The following is a 24,730-nucleotide window of genomic DNA, read 5'->3' as shown; positions in this document are numbered from 1 at the left end:
TGGAAAGGGGGCTTGGAATTGGATTTACTTGAATTAAGGAAAATTTTTATGATGTGACATTTCCTACATACCTAAGTTTATGAACAATAATTCATATTCACTACAACGATTCTTATTACTTGAATAATGGAAACAAATCAACAAAACAAAACAAATCTTGCTCCATGCATGCCAAGAAAACAGAATGGAAATACAGGGGTGAAGTGAACTTTCCACTTTTCCCCAAACTCCTGATCCACACCCGCCATGTTTAATCTCCACTTCCTTCAGAATCTCCCCCATGATTTCATAATAAATTCTGATGTGCACCAGAGTCAATATTCACTTCCTGTGTTCTCCCTCTGGGTGGAAGAAATGCTGCTAATGAGGACAGGTTCAGCTCAGATTTGTGTGATGACCAGAAAAGCTGACTCTTCAGTCCTCACACCGCTGTTTTAGCAAAGGCACACCTGTTTTTTTTGCCCTGCCTTATTCCAGCAGGAATTACCCACAGAACCCCATGTGGACACCGAGACACCAAGGCTCATTAGCTAACAAGAACTGTTGGTTCCTCTGCCTGAGATTCAGGACTCAGTGTTTGCCTGCAGGGTTGTGGCATGTGGAACTCAGCACAGCTTGGGAAATCTGGCCCCCTGGCAGAACAGGGACAGCCTGTTCACTGAGGGAAAATGCTGCCTTTTGCCAAAAAAGAAAAAAAAAATCAGCTGTTTGCTTATTTGGCCAGTATTAGGGCATAACACCTCTATTTTCCTCAAGGGTTAATGATCTTTAGCTGAGGGTTCAAGGTTAAAAGATTTTTATTGTGTTGAAACCCATGACAACTTTATTACTGACATCTTGGGATCACTATTTCTTAGTCATTTTTCAAGCCTATATGAATTTTCACTTTTACATCCATTCATTTCAATGGCTTGAAATGATCCAAATAATATTTTGAAGGGATGGGCAAATTATTTTAAATCCTGGGAAGGGACTTTGAAGGGACCTATGACAAATTCCCTGGCCTTAGCCATCTCAAGCAAATTTAAATCTCAGCCCACTTTTTTTGAAGACGCCTAGAGAATAAGATCCCTTATCTTCTCTAAATATATCCCACTGTGAAATTGTTGATTATGGCAGAAAAGTACTCAGTCAGCACAAGTTTTCTCATTTATTTTATGTTTGTCTGACTTTCTAAAGTTACCTATGCATTGCTGCTGAATGGTTGATCCTAATCTGGACTGAAAAGCAGCCACAGGCAATTATTGCTTTAACTAAGTGGGGAAAAATCAATAGTTATTTCTTTTTCTGTGTAAAGGGAAATAGTGAAGCCATGATGGCATTGGCTGCTATAAAAAAATATATTTTTAGGCTCTCTAAATTCCTAACATGGAAATGATTTAACAACAATCACGATTCAACAGGAACACAGTCAAATTTCTCAAAGTAAATGCTTTCATGCCCATGACAGTCGGAAGGTCCAGGTCTTCGCCTGGACCTGTTCCTATTCATTTATCCTCCCTGAGTCCTTCTATGTATTATTGTTTTATTATGTGTCCTTCTAGTATAGTTTTTCGTCTCTAAACTCCTCTATTACATTTTTATGTCAGGGTGGAAACCAGAGCTAAAAATAAGGCCAGAAAACCAAATATCACTGTTTACAATAAAAATTTATTGAGCACCTACCTGCATGTGCCAGGCACTGTGCTAGGTTTGCAGGATGACAAAAATGAAAATGACTCCGGCTCTGCTCACAAGGAGCTCACAATCTACAGGTGATGGGGGAGCAGTGAAGGCAGGTAGATAGATAACCACTCTACCAAAACAGGCAGTGCTAGACAGACGTTTGCACAGAATGTTGTGGGAACGTGAAGGATGTGGTGAATAACTGACCCTAGGAGGATCGTGGGGTGTATGTGTGTGTGGTTTCTGATAAGATTTCATAGAAGAGAAGATTTTTGAGCTAAGACTTGGAGTGTAGGTTTTTGTCACAAAGTAGAGTGGGGGAGAGGTTGGAATTTCAAAATGAGACCAAAATACATCCAACTGGGTATGTCATTTAAAGGAAACTGCAAGTAGCTTAGAATGGGTGGGACATAAGGTCCACATACATTATGGAAGGAGCAGTTAGAAAAACAACAGATGAAAAGATATAGAAGGTCTTTTGGTTAGCAGTGAAACAAGGAAGAGATTGGGTCCCATCAAGAGGGTCTATGTTATCATGATAGGAACCTATTAGACTGGACCAGCAACAGTAAACTTTGCTGACTCGGAGACCAAAATGCCAGGCAAACATTTGGAACCCAAATCTTTCTAATCTGAAAGGAGATCTCAGCATTCTTCCCTGAATGTAAAAGAACCTACGAGCTCTTATCAGAATGGTGGACAGTTCCCCTGTCCAGACTCATTTGTTTACAGGAACTGTCCCAGTCCTTGAACAAGGAATTCCAACTTGGAAAAGGCTCTTTCCTGAAAAAGAGAAAGCTCCTAGCTTGAACTGGAAAATTAGTTGGATAAACAAGATAGGTAAACACCAAGAAACAGGTTTCACTAAAATTTGTCCTACTCTCCCAACATTATTCTTTTGACTCCATTATTGTCTTGATTGACAAAGTGACTTTTCATTAACAAGCATGAGAAACATTTCAGTGGCACAGCCAACTTGTGCCAAGGCATTTCATAAGATTAAGAGAGGGCAGATGTTTAAACTGTACTGTCTTCTTCACACAACCTATTCTTTAGAGTAAAATTTCTTTAAAAGGCAGAGAAAACTTTGAATAACACATTCGGTTGAGAGCATCTGAAAAACAGCAAGTCATTACAGTCCAAAGTTAACTGATCATGAATTTGGTATTTGTAATTTGGATGGTCTTTTACTTGATTGGTTGAGTCTAAAGGCAGTAGAAAGCCTGAATGATTGGGCTGAATGGCTTAGATGGTCTACAGAAGGCAATGGGATGTTCCTGATACACATGTAACTTTCCCAGAGGAAGTTTAACTTCCTTTTTAAGTCATATGGTTTGGACCCAGGGCTGTTGGTCTATGAGAGTATAACTTCACTGCTTCCTACTTTCAGGGCTCCCTGGATGAAGTTCTGCTATGACCTTTAACTTGCAGAGCTGTTATTTATCTCACGGAATATTTATAGGCTCAACGATGGAAAATTTCATGTCATGGTTACCCCAATGCATTTGATGATGGTGCAATGATCAAAAAAGATGCCAGTGATGACAATTGAACGTCCCTTTGCCTTCCCAGCCTCCTTCATATATTCTCAGGCATAGGATGACAAAGGGAAGTCCACGAGTCACATGAAGAAAGACTGTAGCCATGGGGACACGATCAGGAGCTCCTCTGTTTGTCCCCACTCCCACCCTCCATGCCATAACCCTGTCCTACTTCCTCCTCGTGTTGTTCCTGTGACTTCCTCCACCATCTTGCCACTAACCACTGTCCTCTGCCCAAAGTTCTGCCGATGACTAATTCCAAATGAACCAATACTCAACCCATGTCTGGCATAGAGTTTGTGTTCAAATAGTTGTTGAATGAAATAATGACCCCCAAATCCTCCAAAGTAATAAAATTTTAGGGGAGTCTCTTTCTGAATGAAATAACGCTTTCTTATGTGGGGTGAAAAGAGCAAATTTTTTGGAATCACATTAGCCTAGGTTTGCACCTGGCCGTGCCACTAACTGGATTTAGGAGAACTACTCCAAGACGCCATTTCATCAACTATAAAAAAGGAAGAATAATTCCTACCTTGAAGGATTTTTCTAAGTATTACAAGAGAGATAGTATATATGAAAATGCCTAGCATAGTGCCTGGAACATACGAGTACATCAATAAATGCTTATTTCCCTCCTCCCTGTCTTATGAGGTATTTTAGGATGATAAGTAATAGGGAGTAACTAATCTCTGATGTAGTTGGATGTCTTAGAAGAGATGGAGATAAACAGTAATTATAGGGAGAGATAGTGTTAGGAATTTTTAAAGGAAACGAATGTTTCTATGGTTAATTTTCTTGGTTGGCGTTTAAGAGGAAATTCATGTTGTCCATTAATTATACTTACCAATTGGGTCTAATTGGCAACTACCCCAAAATGAATAAAACAAGCGGGAGTCAAGAGAGAAAAACGGCAGGCATCCTGTCAAAAGATAAAATCTTTGAAATTTCTACAACCCAATGGTCGGACACACATTTATTACAGCAGACTGATCACCCAATTTATGTATCTTTATATATGTGATGGCAACCCAAGTTGCATGTTCAGACTTATACGAAGCATCCAACAGCTCTTCCATACCAACTGTATCTTGTTTCATCACTCCTTCAATTAAATAGATCCTTAAAATCAACATCCCTTTTGCTGGAGGAAATATCCTTCATTATTCTGTTTCAGCCTAGATGAGGGCTGTGTTGGTGAAAGGGTTAAATGAGTTAATCCATGTTAAGTGCTTGTAAACAATGCTTAGCACTTAGTAAATCCTCAAGAAATGTTAGTTGTTATATTAATAATAATAATTACGGATCTTTCAATTCTGTGTCTTCCAAGACTGACAAAGAACTGGATTCCTCCCTCTTTCATTTTTAAAACATTTTTCTGACTTCTAGAGATATGTGTCCTATTCTCAGGTGACAAGCTACATTTGACCTAAAAGAAGTACTTTTTCAGAAGCTAATCTACTTAATTTCTTTTCTTTTTAAAGAGGAATTGAAGCCAATGCTAACATGTCCCTCAACATGTGTAATATTATTTACTGAAGAGATCCTCACATTTCCCTCTCTTATCCTTCTCTCATTGGCCAAGAAAATGACTAATTAGATACATAGATAAATAGAGTTATATAGATAGATTACATCTATATCTATGTGTCATATATATCATATCTCTTTCTTTCTATGTATGTATGTAGGTATGTATCTATCTTCAAAAAAAGTCATCAAAGCCATTTCATTCGAATAGGTTTCCTACCAATTTGGCTATTCTATCCCAAACTGGGAGATAAATTTAATGGTAATATCATGTCTCTGGAGTTGTTAACTTACTAAACAAGCTAGCTTTGGGATAGATGACTCAGGCCAGTATCTCATTTCAAATCTAGGCCTCAGAGGAGAAGCCTATGAGCATGAATAGCTCTGCTTCTGCCCCTTTTTGTTCCTTTCTAGAAACAACATTTATGGAGGGCCCCTCCTAAGATCCTCAAGTTAGGTCTTCTTGCCCTGGCTTCCTAGGATCAAGCCAGACTTCCAGAGCTGGTGGTTGGGAGGGGGTAGGTGGTTGATGAATGGCATAGTAGGTCTCACTGCATTTGTCAAGGAACATCATTTGGTAACTCCTCAGTGCCCATAACCTGGCAGAACTGCGTCTGCATAAGAAAGTCCTCACTGGGGAAAAGAGAAAGCAATATCCCTCAAAGCGCAAAATGTAAGGGTTGGTTCCTCTGGATTCTCAATCTTTTGCAAAATAACAAGCCAAGAGTAACTAATGTATATTTTCCAGAAGGTTACTAATTAGCATGTTCCTGAGAACATAAATTCAGCTCGGGATCACACACCTCCCCAGGCTGGTCTACCACTGTGTACAACAATTAGACTGCTTGCTAAATACTCTGAGCAAAGCCTCAAATAGACAACAACGCAAACCCTCCTGGAAATTTAGCACAAGCATTTGTTTATGAAGCAAGCACAAAATTGGCTTAGCTACATCTTTCCTGCAGAGTGAACAGCACACTGGTATTTTCAGTTTATTTCTTTTTCCCCCTAGTTACCAAACCCTAATGGACAAAAGTTAAAATGACATTTTAGTGAAGATCAGCCAGATTTGTTGCATGGTTAAAAACAAAAATCTCTGGATATCAGATATCTGTCAATTGTGACCCCAATTGTCTTGATATATCCTTACTTATGCTTCAGAACACGTTGGAGAAAATAATCTCAAGGGGAAAAATGGGAGAATGAAGGGCTAAGGATTTTTCATCAAATGAAGTTTATGCCCAAAGTACCCTGCTTTTGTTCCTCGCTCAGGTGCATGGAGAACCTTCTCTGATTTGAGTTCCCCTGGTGCTGTGTTAAACAGAATAAGAGAAGTCCCTCCCACACTAACGTAATGACTATGCTGAACATAGAGCAGCAGACTAGGAGTGTGGAGTTCTGAGTTCAGGGAAAAGCGGTGCCAATTAATTCACTGTAGGAATTCAGGCAGGACACCAGACCTTTCCAGGTGGGCTCTCCTATCTGGAAAATGAAGGCAATGAACTAGATTAAATACATATATTTATATATCTACATAATATCTATCTATCTAGATAATACATATAATGTATATATATATAAAATATGTATCTATATCTACATAATAACGTCCCATTTATCATAATATTCTGTAGCTTGCTTTCCTATAACCCTATTGAGGAGAGTCAAAAGAGAAACAGTGAAACAGGTCTATCTTTTTCTTATGATTTTGATGGTCGTATTTCCTAAAAAACTACCCCTAGTGCACATGTAGTCCTTATTTTTACTGGCAGCTGAAATTTTTCTTATGCAGATAGGATAAACAATTTACTGAAAGTAAAATAAATTTAATTAGACCACACGCTGTGCACTAAAGCTCTGGATGTTGAAAGCTTTCACCTGCGTGGCTTGTAATCCCTTGCCTACATTCCATCTATCAAAATCTTGCTTAAACTACCTCTGCCACGTACTCCTATGAACATTCCATCCAGAAATGCTCTCTGAATTCTGGTTGTATGTCATATCGTTCAAGGGCATTTAACTGCCTTATAAGGCAGCTCTTTGCATCCCGAGAGGCTGTAGAGCACAGTGCTTGAGTCATGGGCACAGTCTGCCACTTACTAGCAGTCTGACTTGGGGACAAGCAAATACTGGTAGAGTAATAGAAGGACTGTCAAGGGAAAATATAACCGAAAGAGCAATCACCATTTATTTTGAGTGACAGATATCTTGAGTTCTCATTTTTGCCACATTTTGAAAAGCTGAAGAACTTTTGACATGTATTTTGGCTCCAAACGAAGCATCTGAAAAGTATAGCGGAGTAAACAATGTAGTGGGAGGCATTTTTTCCACTGTGAGCATAGAGACAATCTTCAACATGAAACAGCTGTGGAATGAACCCGCTCCATTGAAGGGAGTAGAACCTGGGGAGAGGGGAGCTGGACTTTGGGGTGCCCAGGAGCATGATGAAAGGAAAAATGAACAATTCTAGTTCTACTGGATTGTCCTCATGGTAGAGATATAAAAGTAGGGCATTTTCAGTAGCCCCATTATAACAGAATATGTGGTTATGGCTAAGGATTAGAAATGAATTTAGGCTCTTTTGTCATTCGCCAACTCCAAATAGGGAAGGCAATTTTGGTTCTGATTTCAGCCATTATCAAATGTGAGCATCAAACCTGTTACATTGGTCTCATAATTTTTATACATATCCTTCATATATGATTTGAGAATGTTATTCTCTATAATGTATCCTTAGGTTACCAGGATCTAACCAGCCTCTCCATTAGGTTTCCTGACTTGAGTTTTTCCTTTCGTCTTAGAAAGAGCAGAGGATTGCCAGCAGATTAAGTGAGCAAGAGAAAACAAGGTACAGCAAACACAGCTGTACTGGCTCCTTACCCAGTGGTTAAGAATGGTACACATACACTTGAGGGAGGAAGGTACCAAACTCCTATGGTATGTGGATAGGCTGACTACTCCCAAAGGTTCCCTCCCTCCCTTCTTCCTTTCCTTCCTCCCTCCCTCCCTCCCTCCTTCTCTTTCTCTTTCTTTCTCTCCTTTCCTTCCTTCCTTTCTATTATAAAAGCTATATTTGCTCATTGTAAAAAACAACATTGAGAAGTTTTTTCTCAATGAGAAGTAGTTCCCCCTTGTCCACAGTTTCAGTTACCTGCGATCAATTGTAATCTGAAAATATTACACGGATAATTACAGAAATAAGCAATTCATAGGTTTTAAATTGCACACCATCCTGACTAGTGTGATGAAATCTTGCACGTTCCTGCTCTGTCCTGTGAATTATCCCTTTGTCCAGTGCATCCACGCTGTAGACGCTACCCACCCGTTAGTCACTTAGTAGCCGTCTTGGTAATCAGGTAGACTATCTCAGTATCGCAGTGCTTGTGTTCAAGTAACCCTTACTTTACGTAATAATAGTCCCAAAGCACAAGAGTAGTGATGCTGGCAATTCGGATATGCCAAAGAGGCTGGCCCCGACACTAGATATTTTTAAACTTTGGTTTCTGCCTATTTGATAGGTTAAAAACATTTCATTGTCTTAATTTTCATTTCTTTTATTATGAGTGAGGTTGAGCATTTATATTTTCTTCCCTGTGATTTTCCTGTTGGTATATTTTACCCTTTTTCTTATAGGATTTTTCACATTTTTCTTTTTGATTTGTAGACGCCCTTTGCTTATTATGGAAATTAGCCCTTTGTCATGGTTGCAGATATTTTCTTTGCCATTTGTTTTTTGAATTTGTTTGGAGATCTTCTAATGGGATTTCTAGACATTGAATCTATTTTCTACAGAAACTTAGCTTGTGTGAATGGAAAAGTCACCAGCTCTGCGTTTGGTATTCTAAAAAGATGAATGGAAAAGATACTAGGCAAGGCAGAAACAAGGCAAAGAAACTGTTCTACATGTAGAGTATCCACAGAGGAAAGGTGAGGCTTATTTTCTCAAAGCACTTGCCCGTGGTTTCATGAAATCTGTAAGGCAATAGATTCTCCCAAGCTTTATTCACTTACTAAGATGGAAGGGACACCCAACTTGTCTGTAGCTCTACCTTTTAGGTTTTATTGAATAACACAAGCCAAAATCAAAAGAAAAACTAACTAGGGTTGGGTCAGTAATGACTAGTGTATCTCAGTCTCCAATACAAGGTGACCCAATTCACCAATTATTAAGAGCTGCTCTACTAATTAATCCTAAACTGTCAGTGTCAGCAAATACTGTCAATTACATATTTACTGGCATTCAGAAGGTTTCAAGAGCCCTTCAATTGGATCTTGCCAAATTATTGGTTATCACTTAGGGGTTATTAAAATGTAGGAATGTCAGACTGGACACTTGGGATAAGAAGGCTTTAAATCCCTGACAAATTCATCTGTTCATCAGGTCTTCTCAAACGTTTTCCAACAGAGTTGGAGAATAGGCTTCTCTTATTCCCTAAGACAGATCTCTTGTTCTTTTCCCCCAACAAGGCCAAGACCCCTTTCCTCCTCAGGATGGATTTGAGAGGCTGACCTGTCTCCATTCTACTGCCTATTACCATGATTACAGTCATGTGTAGGTCACATGAGGATTATTTTCCAGGATTCATCTTTGAAACATTAATATCAAGAACGGAATCTGTTCTATTTATTTTTAATATTTGAGATTTAAAATGCTACCAAATTATGTGCACAAAGTATGTGGTAAAGGATCCATTATGAAGTGCATGTGCATTATGCATAGCATGGCATATGCAATTATCTTGAGGCTACGGAGATCTGTTTGAGTTAGTTAAAAGTTAACTAAACCAGGATGGTCTAAAATTATCCATATAATTTTAGGCAGATTGTCTCACTCTGATTTCAAGAGGAAACTACAATTTCCAGAGCAGTGCAAGACTCTTCAACTACATGGCACTAAAACGCTCTCAGGTGAAGAGTGAAAGGGCAAGATATGAAGCATATGCTACACGAGGGATTTAATGGGCAAGGTTCCTCAATGAACTTATTGGAACACATAGGTGTATCTTATTTACGAATGGCAGACTCATGTGCCAATTCCAGCCAATTCTTAATGACCATCTAGAATGCTGTGTTGAAAAGCTGTGGCCAAACGGCCAGCTGTACTCCAGTATCTATTCTTCCCTTCCTTTATAGTGATAGAATTTTAGCTGGCTATGTGTTTTCCCAGGATAAAGACTACATTTTTGAATCCTCTTTTATCTAGGTGTGAACATGTGACCAAATATTGGCACATAGGATATAAGCCGAAATGGTGCTGCCTCATTGTGCCTTTAAAGGGAAGGCTTATGCCTTGCCCTAGCTCTTTTTTCCTGATTCCTCTAGCCAGAATATAGATGTGATGGGGAGCTCCCATGGAGATGAAAAGAGAGATGGGCAGAGCAACAGAAACAAGGAATCTGAGTCCTCAACACTGTGAGGCCACCACATCAGATCTGGACTCATGCTCAGAGTAACATATGCATAAGGAATAAACTCCTTTCTCATTTAGGCATCCATTGTTTTGACTCCTTGTTATAGCACCAGAATCTGTGTCCTAACTAATGCAAAATGGTTCTGAGCTGTATCAAGGCTCAGTGGGGACAAGCGTCATGCTAGGGTTGCAATGTCTACCATGGGGAAAGGACCTGATGGTCTCATGCCAGCTCTCATCTCTTACTGCATGGATATCCAACTTACACCAAAATGGAAAACTCTCCAAAGACAATTCTCATTAGTAACTCATACTTTGTACTTTCCCTTTGCCATCTGCCTCCCTCTCTGTGCTATTCTTGACCACTTCAGGCTTGGCCTCTCTGTATTTGGTTTACAGACAAAGAAATGAGACTGACTTAACAATCATAATAAGAGTAAAAATAAGTACTTTATGTAGTATTTATGATATATAATTTACTTATATATAAATGACTGCAGTCCTTTAAAATAGCCTCCTGGGAAGCTATATGCTTATTTCAATGATGCTGCCATTGCTAAAACTTTTGGGAATTTTTTTGAAATTCTAAATTCACACATTTCTTATAATAATATGATTGGGTCAAATTTCTTAAATCTTTTCATGCTCAACTGGCAACTCTTTCTGGAGCACTTACTATGCACAGCATTAACATTAGTTTTGGTGTCAGAGAGGTTGGTAAATCTATTAAGGATGTCAATGGTACTCTTTAGATAATGTATGTCAAATTTCCAAGGTAAGTTGGCTTCATAATCTAACAATAGGAAAATACTAATACATATAAAGAATCTACTACAGTCCAGGGAAATGACAGAATTATACCTGATATGGAATGTGAATTTTTAAAAAGCAATGCTTCATAGTGTTTTATTTCATGAATTTATTCGTTCATCTCAAGATTACTGCCCTGCTCCCTTATTTCCAAAATAATTCTCAGTAATTTATAGATTAAAAATTAGAGTTCTCCTTGTATTCTATTTCGAGGTCTTTATTCTACCAGAACTTTGATGTATTAAAATATTCCCTGGGCAATGAATTCTAGTGAGTAGGCTCTCCAGGGGCCTACAGGTAAAGCAACCACATTTCTGGGCCTCTGCCTTGATCCCGAAATCAGCTAATAACTGTGGACTGTGGGATTCCTTTGAGCATTAAGAACTGACAGGAGCACTCCCGGTGTTGAGCACATTTCTGGAGTCACTGAGCCTGAAACTATAAAGCAGTGGTGCTAAGAGCGGGTGCTGCCGAATTGGAAATTCTGATCTGATTTACTTCATGAGTCAGTTCTGCCTGTTAAGCAGGTCGGTATGTCTCTTCAAATGAAAAACAGCTTCCTTACAGCCATTATGGCAGAAAGGTCAATTCAAGTCCATTTACAGTTTTCAAGGATGCCAAGAGCTCTAACATAGATGATGACTTCAGTCCTCACCCGGGAGAGAACAGATTTAGAGCAAATGAAGTTAGATATAAGGAAGAACTTCCCAACAGCAAGTGACATTAGGATCTGAAGGAGATACCAGGGCTGACATCCAGCCTGTGCTGTGGATTTAGGATACCAAAGTCTTCACAGGTTGTTAAATATTTTGAATCTTACCACTGGTTCACTATTGCTGCTGCTTCTACATATGTCTTTAAACTAGGATAGAGTATCTTGGAAGGGTGTGGCCCTGTTGAATCAGGTGTGGGCTATTGGAAATATTTGAAAAAAAACTAAAAGAAAATTCAAGGAAACACGCTCAAGTAGTGTGTCCTAAGGGATGTGATTGGCATTTGACCCAGGCAGTTCTTCATGTGAAACTGTCCTGCAAATGGAAGAATATTAACATTCCTGCCTCCTCTCTCATGCCATTCAGGAGCACCAGAAATTGTGCTAACCCTGAATCCCTCTGATATTTGTAAATGCTTCCTAGGGGAGGCAGTGTCACTCTAGTTGAGAACTACTAAGCCATCTTTAAGGATTATCACAAAAATGGTGGTAAAGGAACCAGAATATAAATGATGCAGTCATGGCTACTTCTTTCTGATTATGGAAATTTCACTGAAACAAAATGCTTTAAATTGGTGTGTGTCACCTCACAGAGATGAACTTTTAAAAAAATAATCTCCTGTTACCAATTAGACTTTACCAGCACTGACTTACTCTGTGCATTAGCATGTTCATGGGGCTCATATATCACACAAATCAGTGGAAAGGGGAAATATTTGTTCCCACAATAAAGCATAACTTATCAGAAATGATATTCTGTACTACTGGGAGACATTATTATTATTATTATTTTTGTTAGTTTGTGTGAGTAAGCACACACTTGTATATGAATGGGTGTGTTGGCTTAGGGACTACATAATAAAATGTATATTTTTTCGAGAGAACTCGAAATAGCAATATCCTCAAATACCAAATTTGATTATGTTTTATGAATTCTGCAATCATTTCTGCTGCTTTTTAACTTAGAAATGCCAAGCCAAGCCCATTTTAATCTGCTGCTTCAGAGAAAAGTATTCTTGGTGGCTTCATCAGATGAGGCCATGCTCAAATGTCAGTTGTTACTCTGGGGCAAAGAAAGAGCAGAGCATCAAATTCTCTTTCAAGCAAACCCTTACAGTAGCAAAACACTGGTTATGGAAGTCTAAACCTATGCAGACACTCCTATCAATTAATATCACAAAACAGTTGCATCTATAATGACTGCCATAGGGAAATAATCATGTAGTCTGGAGTTAGTCTGACGTAGATTTCACTATATAGTAGAGAGATGACAAAGTCAGAAAATTCTAGTCTCAGTAATGAAATTTCCGACAACCAAAGGTGATGTTCTTAAGGTAATTAGATATGCAATCTAAATAAAAGTTTGCATTCAACCAAACCTAAAATAAAATTCAATCACAAAGCAGTATCATTCTAATCAAACAGAGCCCAAAGAAACTAGATTCCCGTCCTCTTCCTCCAATCTCCTTTTTGAATAAAACGGTAAATTACAAGAAGAAAATCTGATAGAGGCCCAAGTCTAAACTTTAAGATATATTCTGGGCCAATTCACACTTAGCCCAAGTTCTGACACCTCCACCAAATAGAGTACTCTACAATCCTAACTGACATTCATGAGGATTATTCCAAGACACTGAAACAGCTTGAATCTCTAAAGATAGATTAAATTTTCTCCATTCACTCTGTTTACTTGGGCAGGAGGAACATCTACCGTTTAGAATATATTTTCAACAACGTAGGGAAAAAAAAAAGAGTTTTCCAGTTATTGCTGCAATGACCAAGAATTTAAATCAATTACTCTTTAACAAGTAACGTTAACAGAGGCTTGATGATATGTACCAGAATATAATTTTGAGCCTCATTTTTCCCTTTAGACCCTGTCTGTAACTACAGGGATATGTGGCTTCTCCTTAACAAGCAGAGCCAGGTTTAATTTGTGGTAAAGATACTCGGATGAACGCTCGGATGATACTCCAACAGGCTTCGAATGAGAGGGTCTGGGTCCCAGGTTGGAACCTATGACAGCCAGGCTATATAAACAGGGGACATGGTTTCCTACTGCAGGACCACTGCATCACTGAGAAGGCAGGAAGGGAACCAATGTTTCTGAACTGCCACATGCCAGAATCCTTTCATATGTTGACTCGTTTAATCACAACACTGTGCGGAATTACTCTCCCTGGTTCACAGATGCAGAAACAAAGTCTGAGAGAAATACAGTAATTTGCTTAAGGTCTCAGAGCCATGATGATCTGAACTCCCAGGTCTCCCTGCAGTTTCAGCTTATATCACTGGCAACAGGCAAAGACCTCCTCTTCTCCCAAATGTTACATTCTTCCTTTCAAACTCTTAAAAGAAAGCCACAATTGCTAGGGGTTTTTCTGATCTTCCTTTAAGGATTGCAACGTAATATTTGTTTTAAATGTTTTTTGGCCAGCTAAGAGTAACACTTGGGACTAGAAAACATGATTGTCAAATTGTTTTAGATGAATTTTAGCATGCAAAAATGTGGTTCTTAATTTTTAAAAGAACTGTTAAAGAATTCTCGAATCAATATTTGCCATTATGTTGCTGCTGAATTAGGGAAATACTTTTAAAATCTACCCTATGTGTGGCCAACACAAGTTAAAAAAAATGCTTTGGTACTGAAATATTTATGGATGAAGTGATATGCTCTCTGGATTTCCTTCAAAATTATCCAGAGGAGGATGTAGGTGGGTAAATAGAAAAATAAGATTGGCTGTGGGCTGATAAATGTAGAGGCTGAGAGTTTACAGAGCGTTATTATGATATTCTCTAATTTTGTTTTTTTTTGAAATTTTTTAACAATAAAAATGTATGCAGGAGGCTGGCCCAGTGGTGTGGTGGTTAGGTTCAGTGTGCTCTGCTTCGGCAGCCCAGGTTCAGTTCCCAGGCACGGACCTGCACCACTTGTCAGCTATGCTGTGGCAGTGACCCACACACAAAAAAATAGAGCAAGACTGGCCACAGATGTTGGCTCAGGGCAAATCTTTCTCAGCAAAAAAAAAAAAAAAAATATGCAGAAAATATGCTTAGATTCTAAGGTCTCATTAAGCTACTCACATGCTACTTTCTGGAGCAGTCCCTTGGTATCAGTCTTTCAGCTAACAAGTGTTTATTGAGCAGTTACTGTGTTCCCAGCAATGTGCTAAGTTGATTCAACTTATATGAATATGTGAACAGCAATAAATAAATATGTAGAATTGAACTTAGTATATGTGATGATTGGCAATACTAACTGAAGGTGTGGGTCACCTTTCATAATTCTCTTAATCATTGCTCTGCACCTTGGTCTGATCTTTTAGATGAATGCTTTTATGTTCTCATGAATATCAGCCACTGCATTGCTTTCATCCACAGACACTGATGATGCTCTTGGGATAGAGGTATAGGGGGCACATATAGCCTCACTCCCTTGCCTCTCTCTCCCTCTTGCCTACCTGCCAGGCAAAATCCCAGCAGGTGCTCAACCCAACTCTGGGCCTACTCTACTACTGGAGCTGAACATGGCTGGGAAGAAAGTACACAGCCCTGATGATTCGGGTCACTTAAATTCATGACCACAGATATCAAGTGGGCCCAGGATGCTGCGGGGTAATCCTACATTTCCCTAGTCCGTTCACTCTCCCAGGCTCTACACTAACTACAGTTCTTTTCTCTCCCTAATCTCCTACACCTCCTCCCCCTCCACCCTCTCAGCCCGTGACCTCCTGTATTATCTTCTTTAAATAGAGAAGCTATCCATAGAGAACTAACCAAGCTTCCCAGCAGAAAATGTTCTATCTTACCTTCATCTGTGCCCATATACTCTGTCCCTTCTGCTACACAGGATGAAACCATCCCTGTTTTAAGGCCACATTCTTCATCTGTGCACAGAATCTTATCCCCACCCTGCTTCTGAAGGACTTTGTTCCAATTCCCCTGAGATTGGTTCTCAACTCCTTTTTCTTTTCTGTAAACACTTGCTCCTTGGGGCTCTCACCTAGTCCCATTGTTTTATGAATACACTGGTGTCTCTAAGGATGACCATGCAGCATCCCTGAGGTATCTATTCCTTACCCTAAATACTCAATTCATTAGCCAGTCCTCTTGAGCTCTACCTTCAAAATATATCTTAGGACCAATATTGTACGATTCCACTTATATGAGGTACCTGGAATAGGCAAATTCATAAAGACATAAAGTAGAATAGTGGTTACCAGGGCCTGGAGGGAGGGAGTAATGGAGAGTTAGTGTTTAATGGGTACAGAGTCAGTTAGGAATGCTGAAAAAGTTCTGGGGATAAATAGCAGTGATGGTTACACAATGTAAATGTACTTAATGCCGCTCAACTCTACACTTAAAAATGGTTAAAATGGTCAATTTTATGTATATTTCACCACATTAAAACAAAATCACCTAAGAAAATATCTATGTATACATTTGAATCCAACCACTTTTTACTGCCTCTATTGCTGCCGTCCTAATTCAAACCACTGTCACTTCTCACCTGCATTATTGCAGTAGCCTACAAAACATCTCCCTGCTTTTAATCTTGCCCCTACCTTAGTCTGATCTCTATACACAACAGCAGAGTGATGTTTTAAACCATGAGGGAGATACTATAACTTGCCAGATCAAAACTCTGCTAGAATAAAATCCAACTCTTTACAAAGGTCTCACTCTTCATCAAACACCTGGCACCTTGGTCCCCGCTTTCACTCTCCCCAGGATGCTCCCTGACGTCACTCAGGTCTCTGCTTACCTGTCACCTCCTCATAGACGCCATTCCTGACCACCTAGTCTACACTATCCTCCCAAAACACACGCGTGCATATGTGCGCACACGTCCACATACCTATACCTTCCTCCACTCTATTTTTCTCAATAGCTCTTTTTACTACTGGCCATCATATATTTACTTGTTTACTTATTTACTTATTACTCTGTTTGCCCTTGTTGACTTAAACTCAATGAATTGTCTACTGCTGCTTTTCTAGACCTTAACTATGACTGGCACGTCATAGGAGTTCGAGAAATATTTGTTTACTGAAGGTCTAATTGGAATTGTTTGAGGCTTTGCCCTTAAATTTGAAGTTTAGAAAAAGGCAGATGGGAGAGTGTTCCAAGCAGGTAACTGCTCACATCTGAAAGGATTCTCCTTTAAAAACAAAGCCCTTCAGGGGCCAGCCCGGTGGCGCAAGCGGTTAAGTGCACGCGCTCCGCTGTGGCGGCCCGGGGTTCGCCAGTTCGGGTCCCGGGCGGGCACCGACGCACTGCTTGGCAAGCCATGCTGTGGCGGCGTCCCATATAAAGTGGAGGAAGGTGGGCATGGATGTTAGCTCAGGGCCAATCTTCCTCAGCAAAAAGAGGAGGATTGGCAGATGTTAGCTCAGGGCCGATCTTCCTCACAAAACAAAACAAAACAAAGCAAAGCCCTTCAGTCACCAATGACAACTTCAGGAGGAACTATTGACAGCAGGGAGTGGAGGGAGGGGAGAGATGAGATAATGGATGCAGAGTGCTGAGAAAAATGTAGACACTGGTGCTTGTAATGTGTTATTATGAATAATTGGCATGTTGATGAGAAAGAGTTTAAAGGTCTCCTGAGCAGGATTCACTTAATATTGAACGAAAATATTCTTCAGAAGATTATGTCATTTATGTACGAAAATAGACTAAAAGGTTACCATGGTATGCAGGTCACGCCGAAGTGATGAGGAGGAATGGAACTTTAATGAGGAAAATGCTGAGTGTATTCAGACATCCCGGGGGTCATCCTAAGTGGGATAGGTAGTGAACAGTATTTTTGTGGTATAGTGTATATAGTACATTATGATATAATGGCTAATTATCAGGAGACTAAATTGGAGCTTCCTGAAATTGAGTTCCACCATTGTATTTTAGGTTTCTTAACATTTTGAAGAAGGAAATGAAAAAGCAAATGAGATTTTTAGAATGAACCTATGGAATAAAATTTTGTTTTTAATAGGAAGAACCACATTACTGCTAATTATGATGCCAAGAAAAAAAATAGTGTCCAAATTAGAAAGTAGAGTTGCTGTTCTGAAATATTTCTTGAGGATTATATTACAGGTTTGTATTCTTCTGCTGTTTGCTGTCATAACCAGGTCAACTTTTCCCCTTCTTTCTTAGTCCTGTTCTGGAGGCTTCTGTGTTCTCAGTGGGCACTTTGCTTTGCTGCTAACTGAAGGGAGACCTCAGGCTCTATGCTGCTTCCCTTACCCTCGGTCACTCCTTAAGCTGAGGACCTTGCTGCTCCCTCCCTGCTTTGTGGGGTGAATGCAGTTATGAGAGAAGTAGACCTAATGACTCATGAGACCCTCACTTGGAAGGTGTGCCTGCCATCTTGGTTTCCCTTGGACCAAGGCGGCTGGGGGACACGGGACTTTCAGTGCTAAATCTGAGAAAGTCCCAGGCAAACTGGGATGAGTTGGTCACCCTCCCACTATTAAGTTCAGGGACAGAACTGGGGTAAGGGTTTATGCTCTTACATGCTTACAGCTCATGCGCAAATTCCTAACCCTGATCCTTTTAACTTCCTGTGACCTCAGGGATCTCCACTGGGCATCTTTAACCCTCCTCTTCCCATTTAATTATATTCATTGAATGGGAGCCTGTGGGTTTCTATGAAGCCTCAAATACAGTCCCCAAAGCAAGGAGGAAAATTATGTTCATAATTTATGATGACTGCAATGACCACCTGGCTCCTTCTGCCCCATCCTGTTCCAGTTACTGTCACTTAACCCACTCTGGGGGCTCAGCTCTACCCCACACCTTAGGTCTAATCCTGTTTGTGGACTTGGAGCATTCCAGAAGTCTCAAGCCAGCTTCTCTGACCTTGTGCCTCAGCTTGGTACTGGGTCCGTGCTGCTCCCCTACTGTGTACCTTAGGCCCTTGACTGGGTCCCCATTTGTGAATGTGCTTGCACACCACTACCTGTCTTAATAATCTAGCAAGAGTCCAGTGTCTCCACGAATGGCATGGGGCATGTGAGTGCCTCTCCAGCCTCCCTCATGTCCTGACCACGAGCCTTGGCCTGCTCTTGGACTCCACACTGCTGACTCTGCTTCTCACGGAGGCCAGGCCATTGACTGTGAGCCTCCTTGGGCCTCCCCTGCAGGACCATCCACACATAGCACCTCTGTGAGCTTTGGAGAAAGGGGCCCTTTCAGGCACTAAAATTACAAAAGGATGTCCCCTCTGGAATGACCAATTAGAAAGAAACGTCCTTTCCTTGGGCAACCTGTAAGGCGCAGAGTTTGGCTAACAGAGCCCGGGCTGGGTTTTAATTCCCACTGGCACCCCCTTGAGCTGGGTGTATGACTTACACAGCTACACACCTAGCTCTCCTCCTAACACAACTGACTAACCAGCCACCTGGGCCTGGCACAATGACACGCTTTGCTTGTCTGGACAGATTTTGTCTCATTACCAAGCACTGAACTTAACCCTGAATTTGCTCCTTGTCGACTCTACTCCCATCTCCTTCAGCTCTCAGGTCACTCCTATTTAGGGTCTCATTCTTAACATGACGGTGTAAAAAAGTAATGCTACAATCTATAAAAACCTAAACAGATAACACTAATTACATAACATTTACCCATTCTATCAAATATTGTAATAAAAATCAATTTGAGTACAACCAAACCTACCACCCATGGGTTATAGTGCTTTGTTACATTTGATCAATGCTGGTTTATGGATCAATTTTCTAGTCTTTTCTACTCTTTTTTTTTTTTCCAAAAGATGTTTACCTTGGGATAATGCTGTGTTTTCTCTTTCCAAAGACAGTTGAGGATTCTTAGATAGAAGAGAGTTTTCTAACAGAATTTTGACTTCAGGCCTACACCAGAATTTATTATTCCAGACTTCCCTGTGAAAAGATGAAGGTACAAAACTTGACTGCTTAAACAGTGGTAGCTCCTAAAAAGTGGAACCAGAAAAGAGAGGATAGGAAAGAGATGCTGTGCTCTGATAGGTCGAACATCCCAGTTCTGGGAGCAAGGAAAACCCATTTGAGACAGAGGCAGAGAAAAGACTAGAGAAGAGAAAAGCCATTTGGACAGGCTGAATCACATTACACTGAATTTTTGAAAACGTATCTAGCCAAAGAGAATCTTTTTCTTATTTGGAATTACAGGCTTTGAAAATTCAATTAGATCCAAGTTTCCCCGATGGGACATACGATTTACCACAAAGTTTGAGTCTGCCATGATGCTTCATGTGTTACTTTGTGAAAACAAATTGACTTTTATTTTGTGAGGAGGGACAGTAGATTATTTTCATACCTTTATCACATTTAAATGCAGGCCACTCAGTGATCTGGAGAACATTGTTGTTTTTACAATGCTGCCTTTTTGTAGTTAAATATGTACACAAAAAATACAGCATAGAACATATAAGTACCTAAGAGATAATTTTAGTATAACTGTCGGATATGTATTACGTGGTACACATAAATATACACATATATCTAAATACATACGTATCTAGAGACAAAGAATGAATACATACATAAAATTAAGAGACAACGTTTCATCAAGATGGTTACTCATGACACTTTAGTTTAGAGAATGTCAGTTCCCTTGAAATGCCTTTGCACAGCCAGATCTACGCTACGATCAAAAACTGATTTTTTTCTAGCCACCAAAAATAGCTTCATAAATAGAAACAATTTCTCTAGGGTGCCTTTCTTCCTTAGAGTATTGTGTAAAGGATGTAGGAAAAGTTTGGAAAGAAAAGCTTATCTGCACTTATAAACCCCAGATGGGGTTGAATTTTTCAGGCATGATAAATGAGCTCGAGTCCCCTAATGGTGTAATCACTTCTTATGCCTCCAATCATCCACCTCTAGATAACGTCCTCTAAATCGAACCACTGGCCCAGTAGAAATAATGATCCATGTTCAAAATTTGCTCAAATTTTTATAATATTGCTGCATGGTGTACTTGAAGTTATTCGCTTTCAACATACTTCCTATGAGGCATGATGTGGGAATAGTAGCCTACTTACTTGTGTTTATTTTTTGGAGTGAAATATGCTTTTCCAGTTGTCTCCTAAGTTTCACCTCTGCTCCATATTTTCCGGTGGTCCCATTGTCGGCCAGAATGAAGTGGGAATGCATGCTGTTGAGAACAGTGAGCTTGCTCATGGGATTGGACATAGTCTGATATGGTCGGACGACCTGCAGGATTTCAAAAGGAAGAGATGTAAGTCAGAGAAAAGAGAGCAAAATATGAAAAGGAGAACCAGATAGAGAGGAAAGAGAGAGAGAAGGAAAAGCAATTCTTTGGTACAGTGAAAGTATAGTCCATATCCTCATCCTAATATTGCTTTAGGTAGAAGCAAGATTTATGGTAAATGCTCCATTCAAAGCAAAATTATGCTTAAAGGATTATGGATTTATTTATTTGCTGAATTCATACAGAAACTAGAGTTTGTGCTTTCATTGTACTCAAAAACTGACATGTGAATGACTGTTTCATTTTGAAGTTGATTTCTTATTTGCTGGTGAACCAAAAATAATTTTTAAACTTAGTTATTTTGTTTCTTTCTTTCTCTTCTCCATCATGTCCATACTCTAATAGGCACAACAGAGCAATCATGATTCTGGAGTATGGTGGGAGGGGGGTGATCTCTTCTATCAAGCCCATTCGGTAATCTGAAGGTCTATTATTTAAAAATCAACACTGTACTTATTAGACACCTTATTTAACTGGAAATGTTGAGTGTAAAATAACTGTCTCATGAGACAAATATGAATCAGGCCCAACAGGTTCATCCCCACTTATTTTTTTGTTGTGTTAATTTCATGGTGAATTACACTACGTAAAATAGAGTAATTCTTACTGTGGTCTTTCAGATTTTTGATATAAAAAGAAAAGCAAAACTATTGTGAGCTAGTTGCTTTACATCCATTATCTATATTCCTTGCAACAATCCTGCAAGGTAGATGCTGTTATGTTTATTTTGTAAATGAAGCAACAGAAATGGAGGTAAAGTAGGTTTTCTAAGAGTTTACACATAGAACCAGAATTCACACCCAGGTCTTCCTGATTCCAAAATCTATGCTTATTCCCCTTTCCCACACTACTTAGACTCCTAAAATATTTAGGTAGAAACTTCACTCAAGACTATGAAAAGGAACATTCAACAAGCTCATTGTTACATGGTCCCAGTACAGTTATCCCTGTACTGAATCACTGAAATTGACAGGACAGAAATAAATGCTACTGCGTTTTTATTTCTGTGCCTTTGTGCTGTATGTACATTAATTATGGAGTTGAGATGCTCTTGTTCATTTTCACTATGCAATAACTCACCATGAAAAGCTGTAGTAAGATTGAGTAGTTTGTTAAAGGAATTACAAAGTGATTTAGTAAGGGCAGTCTTCTGTAGTAAAGATCTCAGGAAAGTCATTTTTTTGACCTTGATGCTAATTTCAAAACCCCACATTTCTATGTGCTTGGCAAAGAATCTACTCAACAAATAGTGAATGAATGAATAGGAAAACTTGAGACAGACAGGCTTTTGTTCAAAATTGAAAAAAAAAAACGCTCTCTTTTCTGAATTGTTTAGGAATAGATCTAATCTAAATTTAAAATGTATAATTCTGAGCTTTTGAAATATCCTTCATTCCTTTTAATATATGTCCTATTTGTTAATGTAGCATTAATATAACATGAATTCATAGCTTCATTTTAGTTGGCTCTTATCGATAAAGGAAGCTCATAACCTTTTGATTATTGTTTCTAGCAATCACAGGGAGCAGTATTCAATTACTCCTTTGTCTAGAAGAGTGAATGAAAGGCCCCCAAAATACAGAGATAGAGATTGGCTCTCTTCATCCTGAGTTCTTTATCACTGGAAGAGTAGGTTGCTTGTGGTGGAAATTCCCATTTTGTCGCTACTCATTTTTGATCATAAAACATTCATTCTACAGCAGAGTGCAAGTTAATAAATATTAATGCTTTGTTGAAAGAGGCTTAGCAGAATGACTTTCTTCTATTCTTAAAGTGCCTCTGCATTTGGACAAAGGAAAATGCTTGAGTTACTGTTCTCTGTTTTCTAACAGCAGGTCTCCCAAGGCTCCATGCCAAGAAGAGGAAGACCCAAAGCAGTTCCATGAGAGGCAGGGGGCAGTGAATTTTCTCGAGGTTAAACTATGCACGATAGTGAACCCCAGACACTCATATCTCACTAGGTGAGATATGAGGACATATTTTCTAATTCCTGGGAACCTAATTAAAGGCCATCGGTGAAAATGACATTTTCAAATGAACAAAGGAGTGAACATGATTCTGGGCCAAGCTGATGCACTCACCACAATCTGAGAATAAAAGAACATATTAAATCATCTGACTATATTCTATATATGTTTCCTCTACCACAGGATTCCAAGGACATTGATGCTTCAGTCTTCTGAGTTTGACCTTCTTTTCTTATGAAACATGGTGTACCAGCTCTTTGGGAAGACTGTACCTTTGAATCAGTCATGGCAAGAGGGTCAAGTTTACCGTATTACTCATGAATTTTAATTTCTTCATCTTACTGCTCCCTGTTTCTTTTGATCTTATGTGAAGGTAATTTAAAGGTGGTCAAATTTTGGCAGGCATTTTGTTTCCTGAATAATAGAAGATATAAATCTGAAAAATAAGTGAAATGTCCTAATTTATTTTCCAGTCATCATTAGAGGAAGGTATGCTGAATCTTGGAACAATCCTGGACGGATGACCCATGGAAATCTATCTGAATCCTAGTTCTGCCAATGGCTGTATGAACCTGAGTCTCACATGTTTAATCTGTAAAAGAGAAATGAAAAAAACACTTACCTCATGGGGGTTAGATGAGATTATATGTGCCAAGTGCCTGGCACCATGCCTGGATCCTAGCAGGCAATCTATAAATGTCAATTCCTTTTCAAACTCTGTTTTATTTTACCAACTAGAAACTGATTTTCCAATTGCAAACTAGTGACCAAAATGAAATGATGGGGGACAAATCACTGACTTTTGTTTTACACAAGGGATTTAAATCAATCGATTTAAGTAAAGAAAAAACTTTAGCAACAGGTTGGCAAAATATGCATAGTGTCTTTTCTTTGCCACATCCTCCCAGGCCATTTAAGAGGGCGATGCTCTGGAACTCTTAGTTGATTAACTGCAAAGTTGGAAATAATTTCCCAAATACTTTGGAGGAATGCATTTTGGTCTAACTTGCCTACAAAATCGACTTAATATTCTTCATAACAAACATACCAGCAGCCTATTTTTGTTTGAGTTACAATGTGTGTATCTACAAAAGATTTGCTGATCTTCCTGTTGTTTTTCAACTAGAAAAAAATAATGTCTTTGTATCATATGAATACAAATGACTTTTTCCCTCTGACAAAATTTTGGAGGTAATGCATCCAGATGCATTGTTACCAGCTTATAAAAAGAGGGCTTTTTTTGAAATGTGTGTGTGTATGCACGCACGTGTGCACACATAGTATGAGCAACTGTGACATGTTCATGACTTGTAGATATATTAGATTACTCTAGCATGTTTCTCAGTCAGTGTTTCCTGAGAGAATCAAGCCCTATGCCCTGCAGCATCCATTGTCTGTAATATTTCACCTTCGCTCCTAAGAATATAGGATGGTCCAAGATAGGTACCATCCTTGAGAGAATTGAGAAGAGAGCCACTCAAAAAATTTTCTGTGTTTTGTAGTTCAGATGAGGAATCTGGGTTGAGAAAGCCTGAATGGTGTCCGAAAAGCTTACATATCAAGTTATCTTTCATAATTGGTAAATAATATCTATACCTAGAAGGGAAATCTGCGTAGAAGTGGATTTTATTTATTTATTTATTTATTTATTTTTTGTGAGGAAGATCAGCCCTGAGCTAACATCTGTGCTAATCCTCTTTGTGCTGAGGAAGACCAGCTCTGAGCTAACATCTATTGCCAATCCTCGTTTTTTTTCCCCCAAAGCCCCAGTAGATAGCTGTATGTCATAGTTGCACATCCTTCTAGTTGCTGCATGTGGGACGTGGCCTCA

At 39.3% G+C, this 24,730-nt stretch overlaps 1 protein-coding gene across 19 annotated transcripts in view; it reads right to left on the bottom strand.

Annotated features, from left to right (window-relative positions):
- The window catches only part of TRPM3 (transient receptor potential cation channel subfamily M member 3), a 791,340-nt gene that overhangs the window by 207,531 nt on the left and 559,079 nt on the right, over nt 1-24,730 (bottom strand). For 14 of the 19 annotated variants that reach the window (XM_058565673.1, XM_058565675.1, XM_058565677.1 and 11 more), the window contains exon 6: nt 20,703-20,874. In XM_058565673.1, coding sequence (XP_058421656.1) covers nt 20,703-20,874 — 172 coding nt within the window. Of the gene's footprint in view, nt 1-4,050; nt 4,126-20,702; nt 20,875-24,730 lie in introns of all 19 variants that reach the window. The other 5 variants (XM_058565664.1, XM_058565665.1, XM_058565666.1 and 2 more) reach the window with 1 other exon arrangement.

Source organism: Diceros bicornis, chromosome 22 (assembly GCF_020826845.1).
Source record: "Diceros bicornis minor isolate mBicDic1 chromosome 22, mDicBic1.mat.cur, whole genome shotgun sequence".
Taxonomy (NCBI): Eukaryota; Metazoa; Chordata; class Mammalia; order Perissodactyla; family Rhinocerotidae; genus Diceros; species Diceros bicornis.
This window is presented reverse-complemented; position numbering and strand designations above follow the sequence as displayed.